At 34.9% G+C, this 17487-nt stretch overlaps 1 protein-coding gene across 3 annotated transcripts in view; it reads left to right on the forward strand.

Annotated features, from left to right (window-relative positions):
- The window catches only part of LOC124539691 (thyrotropin-releasing hormone-degrading ectoenzyme-like), a 40273-nt gene that overhangs the window by 21389 nt on the left and 1397 nt on the right, over window positions 1-17487 (forward strand). The window contains exons 1-3 of one of the 3 annotated variants that reach the window (XM_047117016.1): window positions 339-493; window positions 1665-1831; window positions 16960-17234. In XM_047117016.1, coding sequence (XP_046972972.1) covers window positions 1673-1831; window positions 16960-17234 — 434 coding nt within the window. In that variant the 5' untranslated portion in view covers window positions 339-493; window positions 1665-1672. The other 2 variants (XM_047117018.1, XM_047117017.1) reach the window with 2 other exon arrangements.

A 17487-nucleotide genomic window follows, 5' to 3' on the forward strand; every position in this document is an offset into this window, starting at 1 on the left:
TGAAATGTGCTGATGAAATTAGACACATACAGGTGTCCTCATGATGGTTTACTTTACCGCTGTACACGAGATGAATCGAAACACAAATTAAGCACATATATATAGTGGTGCTTGCCTGGGTTTAAACCCGAAATCATCGGTTAAGATGCACGCGTTTGACCACTGGGCCATCTCTGCTCCTCCTCCTATTCTCTGTCCTGGAGGATATTTAAAACAATATCATGACATATAAGGCCATCAGCTCTCGTCAGGATGCATAAATAACATAACGTATGTATGTATCTTTAACGTATGTATATAATGTTATGTGATATGCATACGACACGGTCAGTGTGTAACCTCAATTATGTAGTAAAATGTGTTTTAGACGTTAAGTGGTCGCATAAATACATACACGCTTATTGTTACACATCAGTTGCTGTTCAACTTTGTTATGTGTATTTTAGTCATTCAAATTTTATAAAGCAAATTGTGTTGGATAAAACGATTTTTGGTGAGTCCTCAAATTCAATTTCGTAAGGATGCTTTTATAAGGTACAAGTGTACCTTATAGCAGAGATAGAGATATAATAGAGCAGAGATGGCCCAGTGGTTAGAACGCGTGCATCTTAACCGATGATTGCGGGTTCAAACCCAGGCTAGCACCGCTGATTCATGTGCTTAATTTGTCTTTATAATTAATCTCGTGCTCAGCGGTGAAGGAAAACATCGTGAGGATTTGTCACATGCAACCTGCATTTTTTTTCATAGATATTCTGCCACATGTGTATTCCACCAACCCGCATTGGAACAGCGTGGTGGAATATGTTCCAAACCTTCTCCTTAAAGGGAGAGGAGGCCTTTAGCCCAGCAGTGGGAATTTACAGGTTGTTGTTGTACCTTATAGCACTTAGCAAGCACTTATATTTTTTAGAATTGGATTGTCGGTTCCCATTATCCTCTAGGATATATATAATAGTATATATGTATTAGTCGTATAGAAGTTTGGATTTATTCGGCAAAGGGATTTTTTTGCTAACTTTTTTCTTAAATGTAGTTCAAGTTGATTGATTTAGTCGGTATCGGTATTGACATTTCGTATTAACGTAAATTATTTACTTTATCTTCTACTGGGCACTTAAATATGAATTATTATATTTAAATTACGAGTTGTATTGTTGGACGTCGTTGTTTTATAATAAATATTTTTAATTATTCTACGTATTTGTTTAATGCTACGATATAGCATTCCTGTCTGTCGAATATTAAATCATTCTTTTTCAATCGACTGAGACATAGTTACATGATAATTACGTGATAATTTCAGTTAATTAAAGTTGGTTAAATATCAAAATAAAATAGCTTAATTCTTGGGTAGTACAATATGATATACTATGGGAGACATTTCAAATGATTTAGTGAATGAGTTGTTGCCCATAGTTTCGCTTGCCTTTAATTATTTGTCTTAAAGTGTCAGGCATAAAAATGTGGCCATCCTTGGAGTTCTAGTACCGTCACAATCAGTTCAGTGGTTTAGTACTAAAAGCGCAACAGTCAGACAGACTTTCATATTCATAATATTAGTAAAGTTTAAACATCACGATACAACTGCGATTAGCAGCTATATAGTAAGAATTGCATTAATGGTTACGCATAAAATTAATGATTATTTTCCATTGTTTCAGATATCACAATGGGGTGGCGTGTAGCTCTTTGCATGCTGGCAGCAGTCCAGCTCAGCTCCCAGTACCTGTTGCCTGGTGACGTCATACCTTCGCACTACGACGTGCGCCTCGCGTACGACGTGGATCCCAAGACAAACTTCAGCTTCTTCGGTGTCGTTGACATACAAGTAAGTGAAACGGCTCGTTTCTTCCTAAGATCCTGGTAATAAAAATAAAATTGGGTTCTGCAGACGAAAATCCTCAGTAGCAGAAGAGAGTCCGAAAAGTAGTGGAAAAGTTACTGGTAGTAGGACTTTGTGCGAGCCCATCGGAGTACGTCCCACCAACTTATCATATTACGACCTGAATTACGACGAAATGTATACACCGGTTTTCATGGGTACATGGGTTGTCTTGGGTCTGGTTGTAGTTTGGTTGTGGGGAAATTTATTAAGATATGTTGCATTAAATTTACTTGATAAGATAAAAACTTGAATCGTTACAACTTTTGCTACTAAGATCATTTATATCAAGCGAAAGGGTTTCAAAGAGTGAAATAATTTTGTACGGGCAGTTGCTTAATCCGGCACTGACTAGACTAATAAGCCAGTCATTGTATTACTATCATAATGATGCAGTTCCCTTGAAGTTCGATCGTCATAGAATAAAAATGGATAGGTAACCATTATAAATTAGCAGCCGAATTAACCTATGGAACTAATTACAATCAGTTGTAAGATTTGACTCACTTACTTACTACTTATTTTGAGTTTAATGTACTAATAAATCTATTTCTATTTCTTTGACTTGGTGGTAGGGCTTTGTGCAAGCCCGTTTGGGTTGGTACCACCCACTCATCAGTTATTCTACCGCCAAATAACAGTATTCAGTATTGTTGTGTTCCGGTTTGAAGGGTGAGAGAGCTAGTGTAACTACATGCACAAGGGACATAGCATCTTAGTTCCCAAGGTTGGTGGCACATTGACGATGTAAGGAATAGTTAATATTTCTTACAGCGTCATGGGTGATGGTGACCAATTACCAACAGGTGGCCCATATGCTCGTCCGCCAACCTATACCATAAAAAAAATCTAGTTCATCCGACCGGTGACCTAGATTTGTATGTGAACTGTAAATCATCTAATATCGCCTAATAAACTCGACCTTGAAGTCGTTCGTGATTTTTTGCGCGAATAGTTTTTTTTATTCTTTTGTTTTTTTTTTTATCTGTGGTCGGTGTTACAAATATCTTAATTCCGTTTAAATTAAATTATTCACAGTATGTATAGGTTATGCTTAATAATCTGAAAGCGAACAAGAAATGAACAAATTAGATAAAATGTGACTTTATTAATTAACGACTAGCGCCCCGGTTTCTATATAAATAAATATATTTAAATTTTCGACTATCTATACTATACTATACTATTCTATACTATACATACATATAATAAAATTGAAGTATCTGTTTTTAATATTAAAATAACCCTTTTTTACTCAATGCATACTGCTAAATAAAATAAAAAAATAATGCATACATACTATGCATGTATGTATACACGGTACATATACTAAAATTACATTTTTTACTATTTTTGTCTGTCTGTCTGTCTATTTGTTCCGCCTTATCTCTGGAACGGCTAGATTTTGACGGGACATTCACTAGCAGATAACTGATATGATAAGGAGTAACTTAGGCCACTTTTATTTTTTGTTAAATTTGAACGCACACAAGCTCGCGGGCACACCTATTTATATAATTAATCCTATTAGTTAAATTATAAGGTTATATATATATATATATATATTCTTTATTGCACTAAAAAGACATTACAGAAAATAATAAAATAGAAAAAACATGAGCAAAGGCGGACTTATCTCTAAAAGAGATCTCTTCCAGTCAACCTATGGAGGTGAGTGATAAGAGTCAATCAGCGGGCAATGTAGTGCAGACTAAAATAAGATAGATTTGATATATTTATATATAATGGATAGCAAATAAAAATATACTTCTATTTATTACACACATAATTACTTATAAAAAATATTTATATAAATACACATTCATACACATATATATAATATATATATACATATATAGATATATATAGATATATATAATATACATAGATATACACGTATTAATATCAAAGTTTATGATGAAGGGTAAACTTGTGTCAGGAAATGCTGTCTTATTCGTTTTTTAAACATATCGATAGTAGTACTGTCCTGTATGTATTTAGGAAGTTTGTTCCATAGTAGCGGAGCTCGTACTGTGAACGACTGAAGTCGAAATTTGCTGTTACTCCGAGGCACATCGAGCATCATAGTGATACAAGAACGCCTGGAGCGGGTTGAAGGAGGAAGCAGGTTGAGGCGGGAGCTGAGGTATACAGGAATATTAGGGTTTGTGAGAATATTGAAAAGGACCGAAAGGATGTGCATATCACGGCGAAATCGGATAGGCAGCCATTTAAGTTGAGCGCGGAAAAGAGACACATGGTCGTACTTACGTAGCCCGAAAATAAAGCGAATAGCAAGATTTTGTAAGCGCTCTAACTTATTAAGCTGTTCCTCTGTCACATCCAGAAAGCAAACATCAGCGTAGTCGAGAATAGGGAGAAGAAGAGATTGAGCGAGCATAATTTTGGTGTTGAAAGGGAGAAAATATTGGAGACGTCTGAGAGAGTGAAACGTGAAATGCATACGTTTACTAACATCGTTGAGATGAGACGTCCAAGACATGTTGCAGTCAATGATCAGGCCCAAGTTTTTTACATTATCATGATAGGCTATTGGAACCCCAGCATACTTGATACAGGGCACAGATGGCCAGTCAATTTTACTTCTTAGCCTACTGCTACCAATGATCATTGCTTGTGATTTGGCAGGGTTAACCAGTAAGCCAAAAGATTTGGCCCATAACTGAACAGCCAAGAGGTCTTCGTTTAGGCAGTCAACAGTCTCAGACAACTCACACAACTGACAATGACGATACAGCTGTAAGTCATCTGCATACAGATGAAAGGGAGAAGAGATGACACGTGAAATGTTATTAATGAAAACAGAAAAGAGAAGTGGAGAGAGTATGCCGCCTTGAGGAACACCGGCAGATAAGTTAGACCAATCAGACGATGAATTTTCTGTTTTCACGCACTGCCGGCGCCCGAAAAGATAAGAGTGAAACCAATCAATGGTAGAGGAAGAAATATTAACCGCTCGGAGGGTACCAAGAAGAATGTCAAGATCTACAGAGTTAAAAGCACTACTAAAGTCTAACAGAACAATTACAGTAAGCTTGGTGTTATCCATAGCATACCGAATGTCCTCGGTTATATTCAGCAGTGCTCCAACGGTGCTGTGTGATGGACGGAAACCGGATTGGAAAGGACACATGAGGTTGTTGATGGTAAAGTAGGAGTACAGTTGTTTGTGAACTATAGATTCTAGGACTTTTGATAGGATAGGCAGTATAGATATGGGACGGTATTGAGAACAAGAGGAAGGATTGGAGGTCTTCGGTAGCGGGATAACGTAGGCGTTCTTCCAGAGTGTTGGGAAGATATTGCACGAAAGTGAGAAATTAATAATGTGAGTGATCACAGGTGCAATATCCTCCAGCACAGGAAGTATCATATCCAGGCTAAGATTATCGCTACCGATAGCTTTTGTGGAGATAGATCGGACATTCCTCTTAACAGTTTCCTCCGAGACTGGTTCAAAAGTGAAAGGGGGCAGGTCTGGTGGAACAAGATTAGATAGATACGAAAGTGTAGCAGACTTAGTGTCAGGATCTAATGTTATAGGTGGCGTGCTGAAGTACTGATTTAGTTCATTGAGGTCCACGGTAGTTTGAAAGCTATCCGTGGTTTTGCCCACACCTAATGACCGTAAGAATCCCCAAACTTGCGCTTGGGAAGTATTCTGAAGTCTACTGTGAATATAGCGGCGTTTAGCATCCCTACACATTCTGTTGCAGATGTTACGAAGTTTTTTGTATTCGTCAAGATTTTCCAAGGTTAGTGAATTTTATAACCTATTTTCCTGTTAACATTTTAAGCAGTGAGTCATGTCGCTTATTATTAAAGCAAGTTCTCTCCAAAACGGCTATTGATCACAGCTTGACTCGTTGGTTTTTCATTATAGAAAAAAAATCAGTTTTAAAACGGTTTCACCCTGATCCACTTTTACGTATAATCGACTGTATTTTGGACATAACTACCGTATCATACGTGAAATGAATTATATAGGTATAGTACGACACAACTTAGATGTAGCATCGGCAAATTCAATAAAACCAATTACTGCCGATTTATACCAATAGAAATAGCTCCCAATCGCGTCATTCGACGCTATCCGTAGTTATAGATTCTCGCGTCAGTTAAACCCGAGAAAGCAAGTGTAAAGCATGTAAATCGACGTGTCAAATTAACGAATATGTAATATTAGGTCATATGATATTACAAGTTATTACTTTTGTGAAAAGATCATATTCACATAAGAAGTAAATATTGATAATTTAGGATAGCGTACTTAATTCGGATGTGATCGATTTTACGAATTTTGCCGATGCTACATCTAAGTTATGTCGTACTATACATCCTGTTTTGTTTCATATTGAATACAGTCGACAATACTGTGCCTAAAGGTGAGGTCATCTGTGATTAGTCGCGGGTGATGATCTCATTGATTATAAATCATTGATTTTAGGTCAACAAAACGATGTATAAGACTTCAAAGATTTTTGGAACAAAAGTACGCCAAAGTTAAATGGTAAATCGTCACGTTAAGAGGGTTATTCTTCCAGACCTTTCCCTCCCTTTCTTTATATTTCTGTCTCTTTTTATTTTAAACAAATTTTTCTCGTGGAGTTATTAATAATAACTAGAAATGTCCCGCGAAATTAGCGTTTATTCAAAAGATTTGTTAGAAAATTTCAAAATCTTATCATGTTTTGTGTTGATTTCATTTAATTGTAATCTGCAAGTCACTCATTTTCACATGGTGCTAAATTGATGAAACTTTATTTGAATAACATTTTTATTGTTAAATAGTATAATATACATTAGATAGGTTAGAATCTGAGTTTGTCGATGACAATTTACTTTATTTTTATTTACCTTTCCTTATACAACCGTTGGACCGCTCTCTAACCAGTCAGTAACTTTTTCTTGCATTATAAAACATAATTTTGTTAAATTCTATCAATATAGTAAACTGCTATAAAGAATCTTACTATTTTTCTGTACATCTACGGCTGGAGCTTGTTTTAAGTGGATTTTGAAGTGGAAATCATCTTGGGCGTGAATAAAGTGAAATTTCAAAGCGTGACAGTGTTCCAACGTTTTGCATATTAGTAAAACCTCTCTAACGGTAGTACTGAGTTTTACAATACATTTTTTTAAATTAAATTAATAAAATAATAAAAATAGCCGAGATGACCCAGAGGTTAGAACGTGTGCATCTTAACTGATGATTGCGGGTTCAAACCCAGGCAAGCACCGCTGTTTCATGTGCTTAATTTGTCTTTATAATTCATCTCGTGCTCAGCGGTGAAGGAAAACATCATGAGGAAACCTGCATGTGACAAATTTCATAGAAATTCTGCAACACGTGTATTCCACCAATCCGCATTGGAACAGCGTGGTGGAATATGTTCCAAACCTTCTCCTCTAACGAAGAGGAGGCCTTTAGCCCAGCATCGGGAATTTACAGGCTGTTGTTGTTGTTACTGTTGTTGTAAAAATAGTCATTAAAAATCTTTCATCATTTAAATGGACACTACGATGTATTCCAATGTTATGAATCATGATGTTTTACGAACACTTTATCAGGCGGTAAGAAAGCTGTGACGCAATGCATACGCGGCTGCATCGGATCGCTCGTTTCGTTTTAAGTATGCAATTTGCATAACACAACTCGCCGAAGTCTAACGTAACCGCCTAAAGAGCCTAAATCGTCATCGTCTTGACAGTAGACTGAGTTCTTTTATGATCATTACCATCATCAGGGAGTTGCAATGCACTGCTTGATATAAGGGACCATTTATTTATTACATAAGACTATATTTTCGCTAGATTACACCCCCCTCCCCTCCATTCCTATTATAAGAAAAAATAAGAATAGCTAAACAGTGGGGTTTAGTATGTATTACGTAATAATCTAAAGGAAAATATTATTACACGTTTGGTTTATTTTTCAAAGTTATTTTATTTTAAATGTTTATTTTTTTAAATAAAAATTCTAAAGCTTTTTTTTATTTAAAGAGTCACACAAATGACTAAGGCACTCTATAAGTCTTCCTTAACCCGAAAACTGGGCTTGAGACATGATTACAAGATTTTGCAGATGATAAAAAGGCGTGGAATTAATACCTGTTGACTTCCAGGCAGGATATATTAATTTAAATAATTGTATTAACTAAAATGACTGTATTATTTTAAATGTTGAAAAAGAATAACTACTAAGTTTCTTGCCGGTTCTTCTCAGTAGAATCTACTTTCCGAACCGGTGGGAGCTTCACTTAATTGTTAAATGATGATTCAAAAGTGCTTGTAAAAGCCCACTTGAATAAAGTTTATTTTGATTATCTGGATCATCTTACCCTCAAACCCAGTCTTACAAGTTTATAAAGCGTCCTGGCACCCGCAGACAAAGGAGATAAATTCTAAAGCTACGCATCCGAATGAACCGCGGTAGACGCGCGTTACTCTGGCTTCTTTTCAAATATTTTTAACTTTGCGCAATTTTGTTTATCGAACTATCGATACTTCTCAGTCCCTTGAAAGAAAACATAATACATGATCGACCCACCATAAATCGTCTTACCTAATAGATGAATGGACCCTAATTCATTAAATCAGAATGTAATTTATTAGAGCACTCAAATTAAAAATAAAATACAAATCAAATCGAATCAAAATAAACTTTATTCAAGTAGGCTTTTACAAGCACTTTTGAATCGTCATTTTACAATTAAGTGAAGCACTGCTTCGGAAAGTAGATCCTACCGAGAAGAACCAGTAAGAAACTCAGTAGTAAACTCAGTAGTAAAACTCTTAATTGAACACTAGTACATAAATAACATTCAATAAATATGCACAGGAGGCGACCTTATAGCTAAAATCGCGATCTTTTTCAGTTATCCTTAAGCTAGAGGAAGGAAACAGGTGTAAAAGGTACATCCTGAACATAGCATAGATAAACATAATATATAAATATATTGCTATCATATAGTAATGTATTAAAAATAAAATTATGTGCATTATCTAAGAAGCTATTCTCCAATAGAAATGGTGGAAAAAAAACAACTGAAGTTGGTAGCTTCACATTTATTCAAGATATCGTGACATCTGGAATCATTCTGGAATAAAGAATACTTTTATTTTGATACATCTTGAGTGTAAGGATCGCCTTCGCCGCGCCCTTAAAAATATATTTTAAATACATTTTAAAAAGAAAGTTCCGGTGCCTTTTTTTCGCTTTCTACTTACGTCTGATGTGTTTTTCCTGTACCAGTGATAGATTTATTTTTTCATAATATATGTATTACCTCTATATTGAACGAAGATTATTATAAGCATCTGTATTTTGAGTAGTTATGACGTAACAAAAAAACAAGTCGATCATTTGCGTTTATTTAGGACTGTAATATACATAGTATTAGACTAAAAATATATGACAAAGTAACTTGTACTATTATCTTTACGATAAACATAAGTGCAGTCGCTTAGCATAATCATGACATGGTATATTTTAACGACTTATCTAAAATGACTTCTAACGCTAATTACTCAGTTTGTTACACAATAGAAGAATATATCTGTGTTGAAGAAATATCGGATATTTGAGATTGAAAACTATTCGGGATATCGGTTGTACTACATTTAGTCCCAGATTTATAGATATCCGCTCTGCATAAAATCCTTCTACGTGATTTTTCGATTGGATTATGTCAGAGGGCGCCTCCTAAGTATAAAACCGAGTTTCTGTCGTCCGAAACCGCGAGCGTTAGCCGCCATCTTGGAAAACGTTTTTTTGCATATATCTCGGAAACGGTAAGTTTTACGTTAAAAAACTGAAGAAATCTTTTTTATAGTGAACAAAATTTCCCATCTTTTTTATACCACCAAATTTTTTGTTTTTGTAAAGTAGCTCAATAATTTTTGGAGATACGAAAAAAATGTTTGAATTTTAATTCAAACATTTGGAGAACATGAAATTTCCTACAAATTTTGTATAAGACTTTTTCTTGCAAAATAATTAGTTGCTGAGTTATAGCGCAATAAATGATCATGAAAATCAGCGGTAAGTGGTAATATAAGTAAATTCGATGTTTCCACGGAAAGTATTGCTTTGCAGAACGTAAGTAATTTAAGTCAGAACGTGTCACAAGTCACAAATTGTGTTCAAAACACGAATTATACGGACGAGAGGAGAATAACAGCGTTCATACGGAGAAGATTGTCAGACAGATATCATCGCTGGCTCTCTGTAAGCAATACTATTGGTAACAACAATATTATCGATAGTTTTGGACTATCGTTAGTCAATGAATGAATATTGAAAAAGTTCGGGTTCAAACTCAGGCAACCACTATATGTATGTGCTTAATTTGTGTTTATAATTTATCTCGTGCTCGGCGGTGAAGAAAAATATCGTGAGGAAACTTGCATATGTCTAATTTCATCGTAATTATGCCACATATGCATTCCACCAACCAGCATTGGAACTGCTTGGCGGAATATGTTCCAAGCCCTCCCCTTAATGGGAGAGGAGGCCATTAGTCCAGTGGTGGGAAATTTACAAGCTGTTACTTTACTTTACTTACTTTACGAAGTCAAAGTTCTCGTTAATAAATATTAAGTAATTATTTAATAATAAATTCAGGAAATCCTGAATCGAGCCTTATTTATTATTGAATATTGTTATATTTTTGTAAAGCGTCTTTGGGCATTGATGATCGTATGTAATGATGTAAATTCTACACCTCTACAAGAAGACACGATTTTTAAATTCGAATGGAATTGGTGTATTTTAAGAAGAACTGTGACGCATAGTTACATTATCAAATAAGGCGGCAAAATGATTTTAAAACTTGTTTTGCAATTACTCTTACTAGAACCGTTGATATTTTAATGGTCTTGCTTTTTTTCATCGATTTATTTTTCACTCGGACGTAGTTTTTAATTTGATTAAATGAGAAATTTATATTAATAATCTTCCGTCAAAAATTGTATCGCTTATACGAAGGGAATGTCTAAGTCAAGCCGATACTTCAACGTCAGTTAATAGAAACTAGAAAGTCTCGTAATTATATAGCAAAGAGCCTGATCATTTTCTTTTACCACTCCAGTATTATGTGTATTATATATACATATATTATCCGGACATGTTTTTACTTAAATAGACTCAAGCTACAATAGCTACGTAGCTTGTAAATGACATGTCTTTTTTCTCGTACGAAAAACGCGTTATGCGCTTCCCCCTTGTGATGGAAGTGAAAGGGAGGGGTTATGTGGAAATCCCCGGTGCCGTGGACTCCGATTTCGCCCAGGCACACCGGGTATAGCCACTTTAAAACCAGCGGTACCCTCTCCGTCTTTCAGCGGGCGCCACGGGATCGCTTACGCATGCTATCAGTAAAAAAATCAAAATAAACTGTATTCAAGTAGGGTTTTACAAGCACTTTTGAATTGTCATTTTACAATTAAGTGAAGCTACCACCGGTTCGGAAAGAAGATTCTACCGAGAAGAACCGGCAATAAACTCAGTAGTTACATTTTTCAACATTTAGAAAATACAAAGTTATATAGTGTAATACAATTATTTAAATTGATATTAATGTTAATATCGTGATGATGTATATGCGACCCTGCCAGCATAAATGACATAAGTCTAATCCAACCTCTAGAACACCAAAATCAATGTTTATTTGTTGTTTAAATTTGACATTGAAACAAAGGGATATAATTAGTCGAGAGCTTGCTATCTATGATATTTATTATGAACTAGAGGGACGCAAACTTCAAAACCTAAGACCGGCTCTCTTTGGATTTAATTTAATTTTAAATTGACAATGACGTGTACTCGCACAGAATACATTAGTTTTATTTTATATACAGCCTTAGCGTCGCTATATGTATACAGTAATAAATTTAGCAGTTAACAGATTGCTTGTTGTTCTTGAAAGCATTCTGATGTCTGCCTACTGCCTACGAAAATCACGTTACTGCGTTAATATAAACCATCCAGCATCCCAATAAAAACACACCAAAAAATCACCAAAATCGGACAGGCGGTTTTATATGTGTCATTTTAACTTTTTCTGATTGATTGCCCAAAAAACTCCAAGATTTTTTTGCAAATAAACTCAATAAAAACAATTAATATATCAAAAGAGGTTTTGCTATTTAAATAATAATAACAACATACTACCTAAATCTTGGTGAAATAGTAGTAAAGTAACATCTAAGGTAAGTATAAAGGTCGATCGGTCTGCTTGTTATTCGCGTTGCGCTCGAGGCAATGCTACTGCGAAGGTTTTCTAGTAGACACGTGCGCGAGGTGCGTAATCATGTATAGAGCGACACAACTTAGATGCAGCACCGGCCAATAGTAATAGCTCGCTATTCGTCGCTATTGATTTTCGCGTCAATTCGACCCGAGAAAGCAAGTGCATGTAAATCGACGAATATATTAGGTCATATGATATTACAAGTTACTATAATACGACACAACTTAGATACTGTATCGGGAAATGAAATCGATTACTGTCGATTCACACAACCGTTAGAAACAGCCGCCCTATACAGCGCCATTCGACGCTATTCGTCGCTATAGATTCACGCGTCAGTTCAATTATGTCGACGTGTCAAATTGACGAATATATTAGGTCATATGATATAAGACGTTGTAAAGTTTGTGTAAAGATTCACATAAGAAATAAATATTGATAATTTGGGGTAGTGTACTCAATTCGGATGTGATCGGTTTTACGAATTTTGCCGATGCTACGTCTGTGCCGTGCCGAGTTGTGTCGTACTATACGTACGTCACTCCTTAGCTATTGACCATCGTTTCGATGTCGCGATACATTTATCCATATTGATTGCGAATATGTGTTTAATATGACTGTAGGTTGACGAGATGACCCAGTTAGAACTGAGATTGTGGGTTCAAACTTTATTCAATATGCAAGCATTATACTTATTGATAGTCAAATCAAACACTACTACCGTTTCGAAAAAAAAGATACCTTGACCTGAGAAGAAAGGACAAAAGAAACAGCGCGTCTTTTTTTAAATTATTTTATTTATATGTTTTGAATATGAATAGAAATAGCCAGGAGTCAATTGTTTCATTCCCAAGGTGTTCTATCAATCATAAACTCACTAATTGTGTAATAATCTTTCGCACACAAGTCTTCAACAACAACAACAACAACAACAGCCTATAGATTTCCCACTGCTGGGCTAAGGCCTCTTGTCACTTTTAGGAGAAGGTTTGGAACATTTTCAACCACGCTATTCCAATGCGGGTTGGGGGAAAACACATGTGGCAGCATTTCTATAAAATTTGACACATGCAGGTTTCCTCGCGATGTTTTTCTTCACCGCCGGGCGCGAAAACAATTATAAACACAAATTAAACACATGAATATTCAGTGGTTGCCTGCAATATTTTTTTCTTATTTGGCAACAGAAGCATTTTAAACGCTGTTTGGGATCTTATTATTATACGTAACACAAGATTGGCTAACAGATATATTAGATTCAGCATTTCCTATTGGAATATGGCCTAAATACCAGGAGACGAGCGTTGATGCGTCTTTTATGCATTTAAAGGATTTCGGCGTTTCTCAAACACAGGTAGATAAACCTGTATAACTGTTACGGTACTATCAGTTACAAAGAAGTGGTTATAATGTTGTACTATGTAAATTTACAATCGCCGATTATAACGGTAATATACAAATCATTTCCGGAGCTAAAACGAAAGGGTAGCATATTTTAATAAATATGTTTTGTACGTAAATTTGTAAACTTTGTTTGCAATAGTGCATAATTTCAGTTGAATAACGTTTGTTATGTCTAATAGATACTAACTGCCAGAGTGATAAAGCATAGATATAGGCTATTGGTCGGTATAGTTTTTTTTTATCCGATGACTTCAACAATCAACATAATATTTAACGAATTTAGACGAAATTTTAATTAATTATGTGCTTAAAGGCCGTTCATAACCTATTGGAGGCCCTGGGCATATTAGGATAATGCCCCATTTAACTGAACACTATTTGGTTAGATTATACAAAGAAACTATCATTGTTCTTCAGTTTGCGAATAAATAATGCTTTGTTGAAATACCTACTTACCGATATGTTACCATTAGAAATATCAGAAACTTTATTTTGAAAATATGCATTTGTTTTTATTTGATCTCAGGGGGATATCGGTCGCGGAGCCATGGGCATTTGCTCGAAGTCACGAGTGACTCCGTGTAAAAATCGGATAAAAATCCGTGTAGTAATTTTTGAGGTTATTGCGTACGGACGCCGCTTGAAGTCATTATTTTTGTAACTTTATTAAGTGAGTGAGTAATTAGCAAAGGGAACATCATAATATAGGGAATGGTTAATATTTATTTAGTAGCGAGTCGTCTGGTTACTTAACAACAATAACCAGTTAATTTATAATCAGATTTTTAACGATTTAACTATTTGAGACACTAATAATTATTTTAGACACGATGACTGAGCCTATTGAAAATAAATAAATATACACACTGTATACAAAATAATAACATCAAATAATTATTCATTATAAATAATAGTAGTTCACATTCAAGGCACAGATAGATTTGAAAGTTTAAATGAAAAAAATATAGAACGCGAGGTTGTGTAAGTCACCAGCTACAAAATTTTGTGCAAATATTCAGCTCAAACGCTTGAGTGAATTTTGTATAAAATGTATTTGAGAAATGAGATCTAGATGCACTTAGAGATGAAAATTATTAAATATTTTTTTATTATAATTATTTACTAATATTATGAATGCGAAAATAAATCTGTCCGTCTGGATATCTCAAGAACAAAATCAAAAAATCGAAATCAAAATATACTTTTTTAAAGTAGGCTATTTACAAGCACTTTTGAATCGTCATTTAAAAACTTTTTTTATATATTAAGTGAGGCTACCACCGGTTCGGAAAGTAGATTCTACCGGCAAGAAACTCAGTAGTTACTCTTTTTCAACATTTAAAAAACAGATAAACCAATTGATTAAATGGTGTACGGATAATTATGTACAGAACAAGCATAGCATTATTTACTTGTTATGTTTAACATCTAACGACCAACAGCAATTAGTTATAAAATAATAAGTGCCACGTGGTATATATTTAATATAATGCACTGTACATTGTATTAAATATGGGTGAATATGTTCTCTTAACTAGCTTAATTAGTCATTGATTTAACGGCCTAGATTTTTATTGTTTGAGAAAAAAAATCGTAAAAAAATAAAGTAAATTGTTTTCAACAAACTCCGATTCTAATTGAATGTTTAATATTTGAAATGGAATCAAAACAAAATGTGTCATAAGTTTCGAGATTACTAATAAAATCTTTTGAATAAACGCTAAGTATTACTGGAGAGCCACAAACAACACAACAACAACAGCCTGTAAATTTCTAGTGCTGGGTTAAGACCACCTTTGAGGAGAAGGGTTGGAACATATTTCACCATGCTGTTCCAATGCGCGTTGGTGGAATACACATGTGGCAGAATTTCTATGAAATGAGACACATGCAAGTTTCCTCACGATGTTTTCCGCCGAGCACGAGAGGAATTATAGACATAAATTAATCACATGAATATTCAGCGGTGCTTGCCTGGGTTTGAATCGGTTAAGATGCACGCGTTCTAACCACGCAGCCATCAAGGAGAGCCACTACTGATAATTATTAATACGATAAATATAATTCGTTTTTCTTTCACCACTGCTATGACACATACAATTCTGACTTTCACACTTGTTCATGGTATTTCTGTGCAAGCCCGTATCATTAGGTACCACGGATTCTACCACTAATTAGCAATACTAATAGTTATGACCCAATTAGAAGGGTAAGATGGTGTTCCAAACCTTCTCTTCCAAGGGAGAGAAGTCCCTAGCAAAGCAGTGAGAAATTTACAGGCTGTTGTTATCCAAGGGTAAATGAGCTACCTATGTACCTGACCTGGGACAGAAAATCTTCGTTCTCATGTTTATTGTCGTATTGGTAATGTTTATGGCCAGCGTTGGCCATTTACAATCACGGGTCCTATTTCCTAGTTTGCCTTTCTTTATAAAATATGAAAGCCATCTCTTAGTCGGTGATAGAATGGTCCTTGAATCAGAATATATGAAAAGGTTTCGAGAAAGCCAAACTGCCAGTTAGGCTTTGTCAATAATTTATTTATATTTACTGCGACACGGATAAAAAGTACATTCACCTTGAGAGACAGAAACTTAAATTATTGCATGTTTTATAATAACAAAAGAAATAAAATATGTTTTTGTCGCATTGTAGTCGATTGTAACGCAAGAGAACGTTATTCGGAGCGAGGTGTGGGCGACAATACAATGCATCCGAATTTGGGTTATGAATAAGTGTATTTCATTTTCTATTTTTTCGAGGTTAACGACCTTGATGAGTGGAAAATAGTCGTATGTGCAAACAGTGATCATGATTGAGTTGATTCGCAGGATATTATTTTAAATGGGCAATGATGTAGGTACTACTAGTCGAATCGCGACTCACCCTCGTGAAATTTGCACATAAAGTACAAACTTCAAACCTCTCGTTTTATCTCTTAAGGATATCTACACCCTATAACTAACCTACCCGGCAAATTTCGAATTGGTAGGTTTTACAGTTTTTGAGTTTTCATGATCAATTAGTGAGTGTTATTTGCATGCTAATATATGACTAATACAAAAAAGTAAAAATTGTTGGTTTATATGTTGGCAGTAACGTCCGGAACTAATGTTCAGTACTGAAAAATATTCAATAGCAGAAAGTTAAATTACTCTTGAGTGCTATGGGTTATAAATTATATTGATATAATATCTTTTTTTATAATCTGCACCTGTCCGAAGTCGGGGAATCTCTATCGTGATATATTTATTTATTTTTAATTAAATAGCAACATACTCGTATTAGTATGATATAGTTTGTCGAACTTTAAAAAATTTGTTAATTAATAAACTAATCGTATACTGGTACATTTCGTCTATATAATTGAATGATAATATTTATATCTTGTTACAGCTGATAGCAAAGAAAAGCACGCCCAAAATAGTTCTTCACGCTCAAGAATTCCTGGTCGACGACGAGAAAGTATCCATTGTAGGTTTGAAAGACACGCCAAAAGTGACGGACGTCAAACTTAACGACACGTATAATTTCTTGACGATAACTCTCGACCGGGATTTGGAGGAAGATGAAAATTACACGCTCACGATACCGTTTTACGGTAATCTGGTCAAAGGCTTGGATGGAGCGTATATCAGCTCGTATACGAATCTGAAAAGCAAACGGACCGAGTGAGTATATTAATATTATATTGTATAATAAGATTCTACAGATTAAAAACCTATGGGATATTTATTCGACATTATCTTCGAAGGTCTTGTTCATGAGACTGAACGGGACTAAACGAGTCTATAGATAAATATCCCATTTTTAATAACTGTAAAGATTCTATAATACAGTTTGTAAAGATTCTCCAAAAAAAAAACATATTACTCGATACAGGATTATATTTAAGATAAAAACAGTAAGTAACCGTAATTTGTG

This window comes from Vanessa cardui, chromosome 23 (genome assembly GCF_905220365.1).
Source record: "Vanessa cardui chromosome 23, ilVanCard2.1, whole genome shotgun sequence".
Taxonomy (NCBI): Eukaryota; Metazoa; Arthropoda; class Insecta; order Lepidoptera; family Nymphalidae; genus Vanessa; species Vanessa cardui.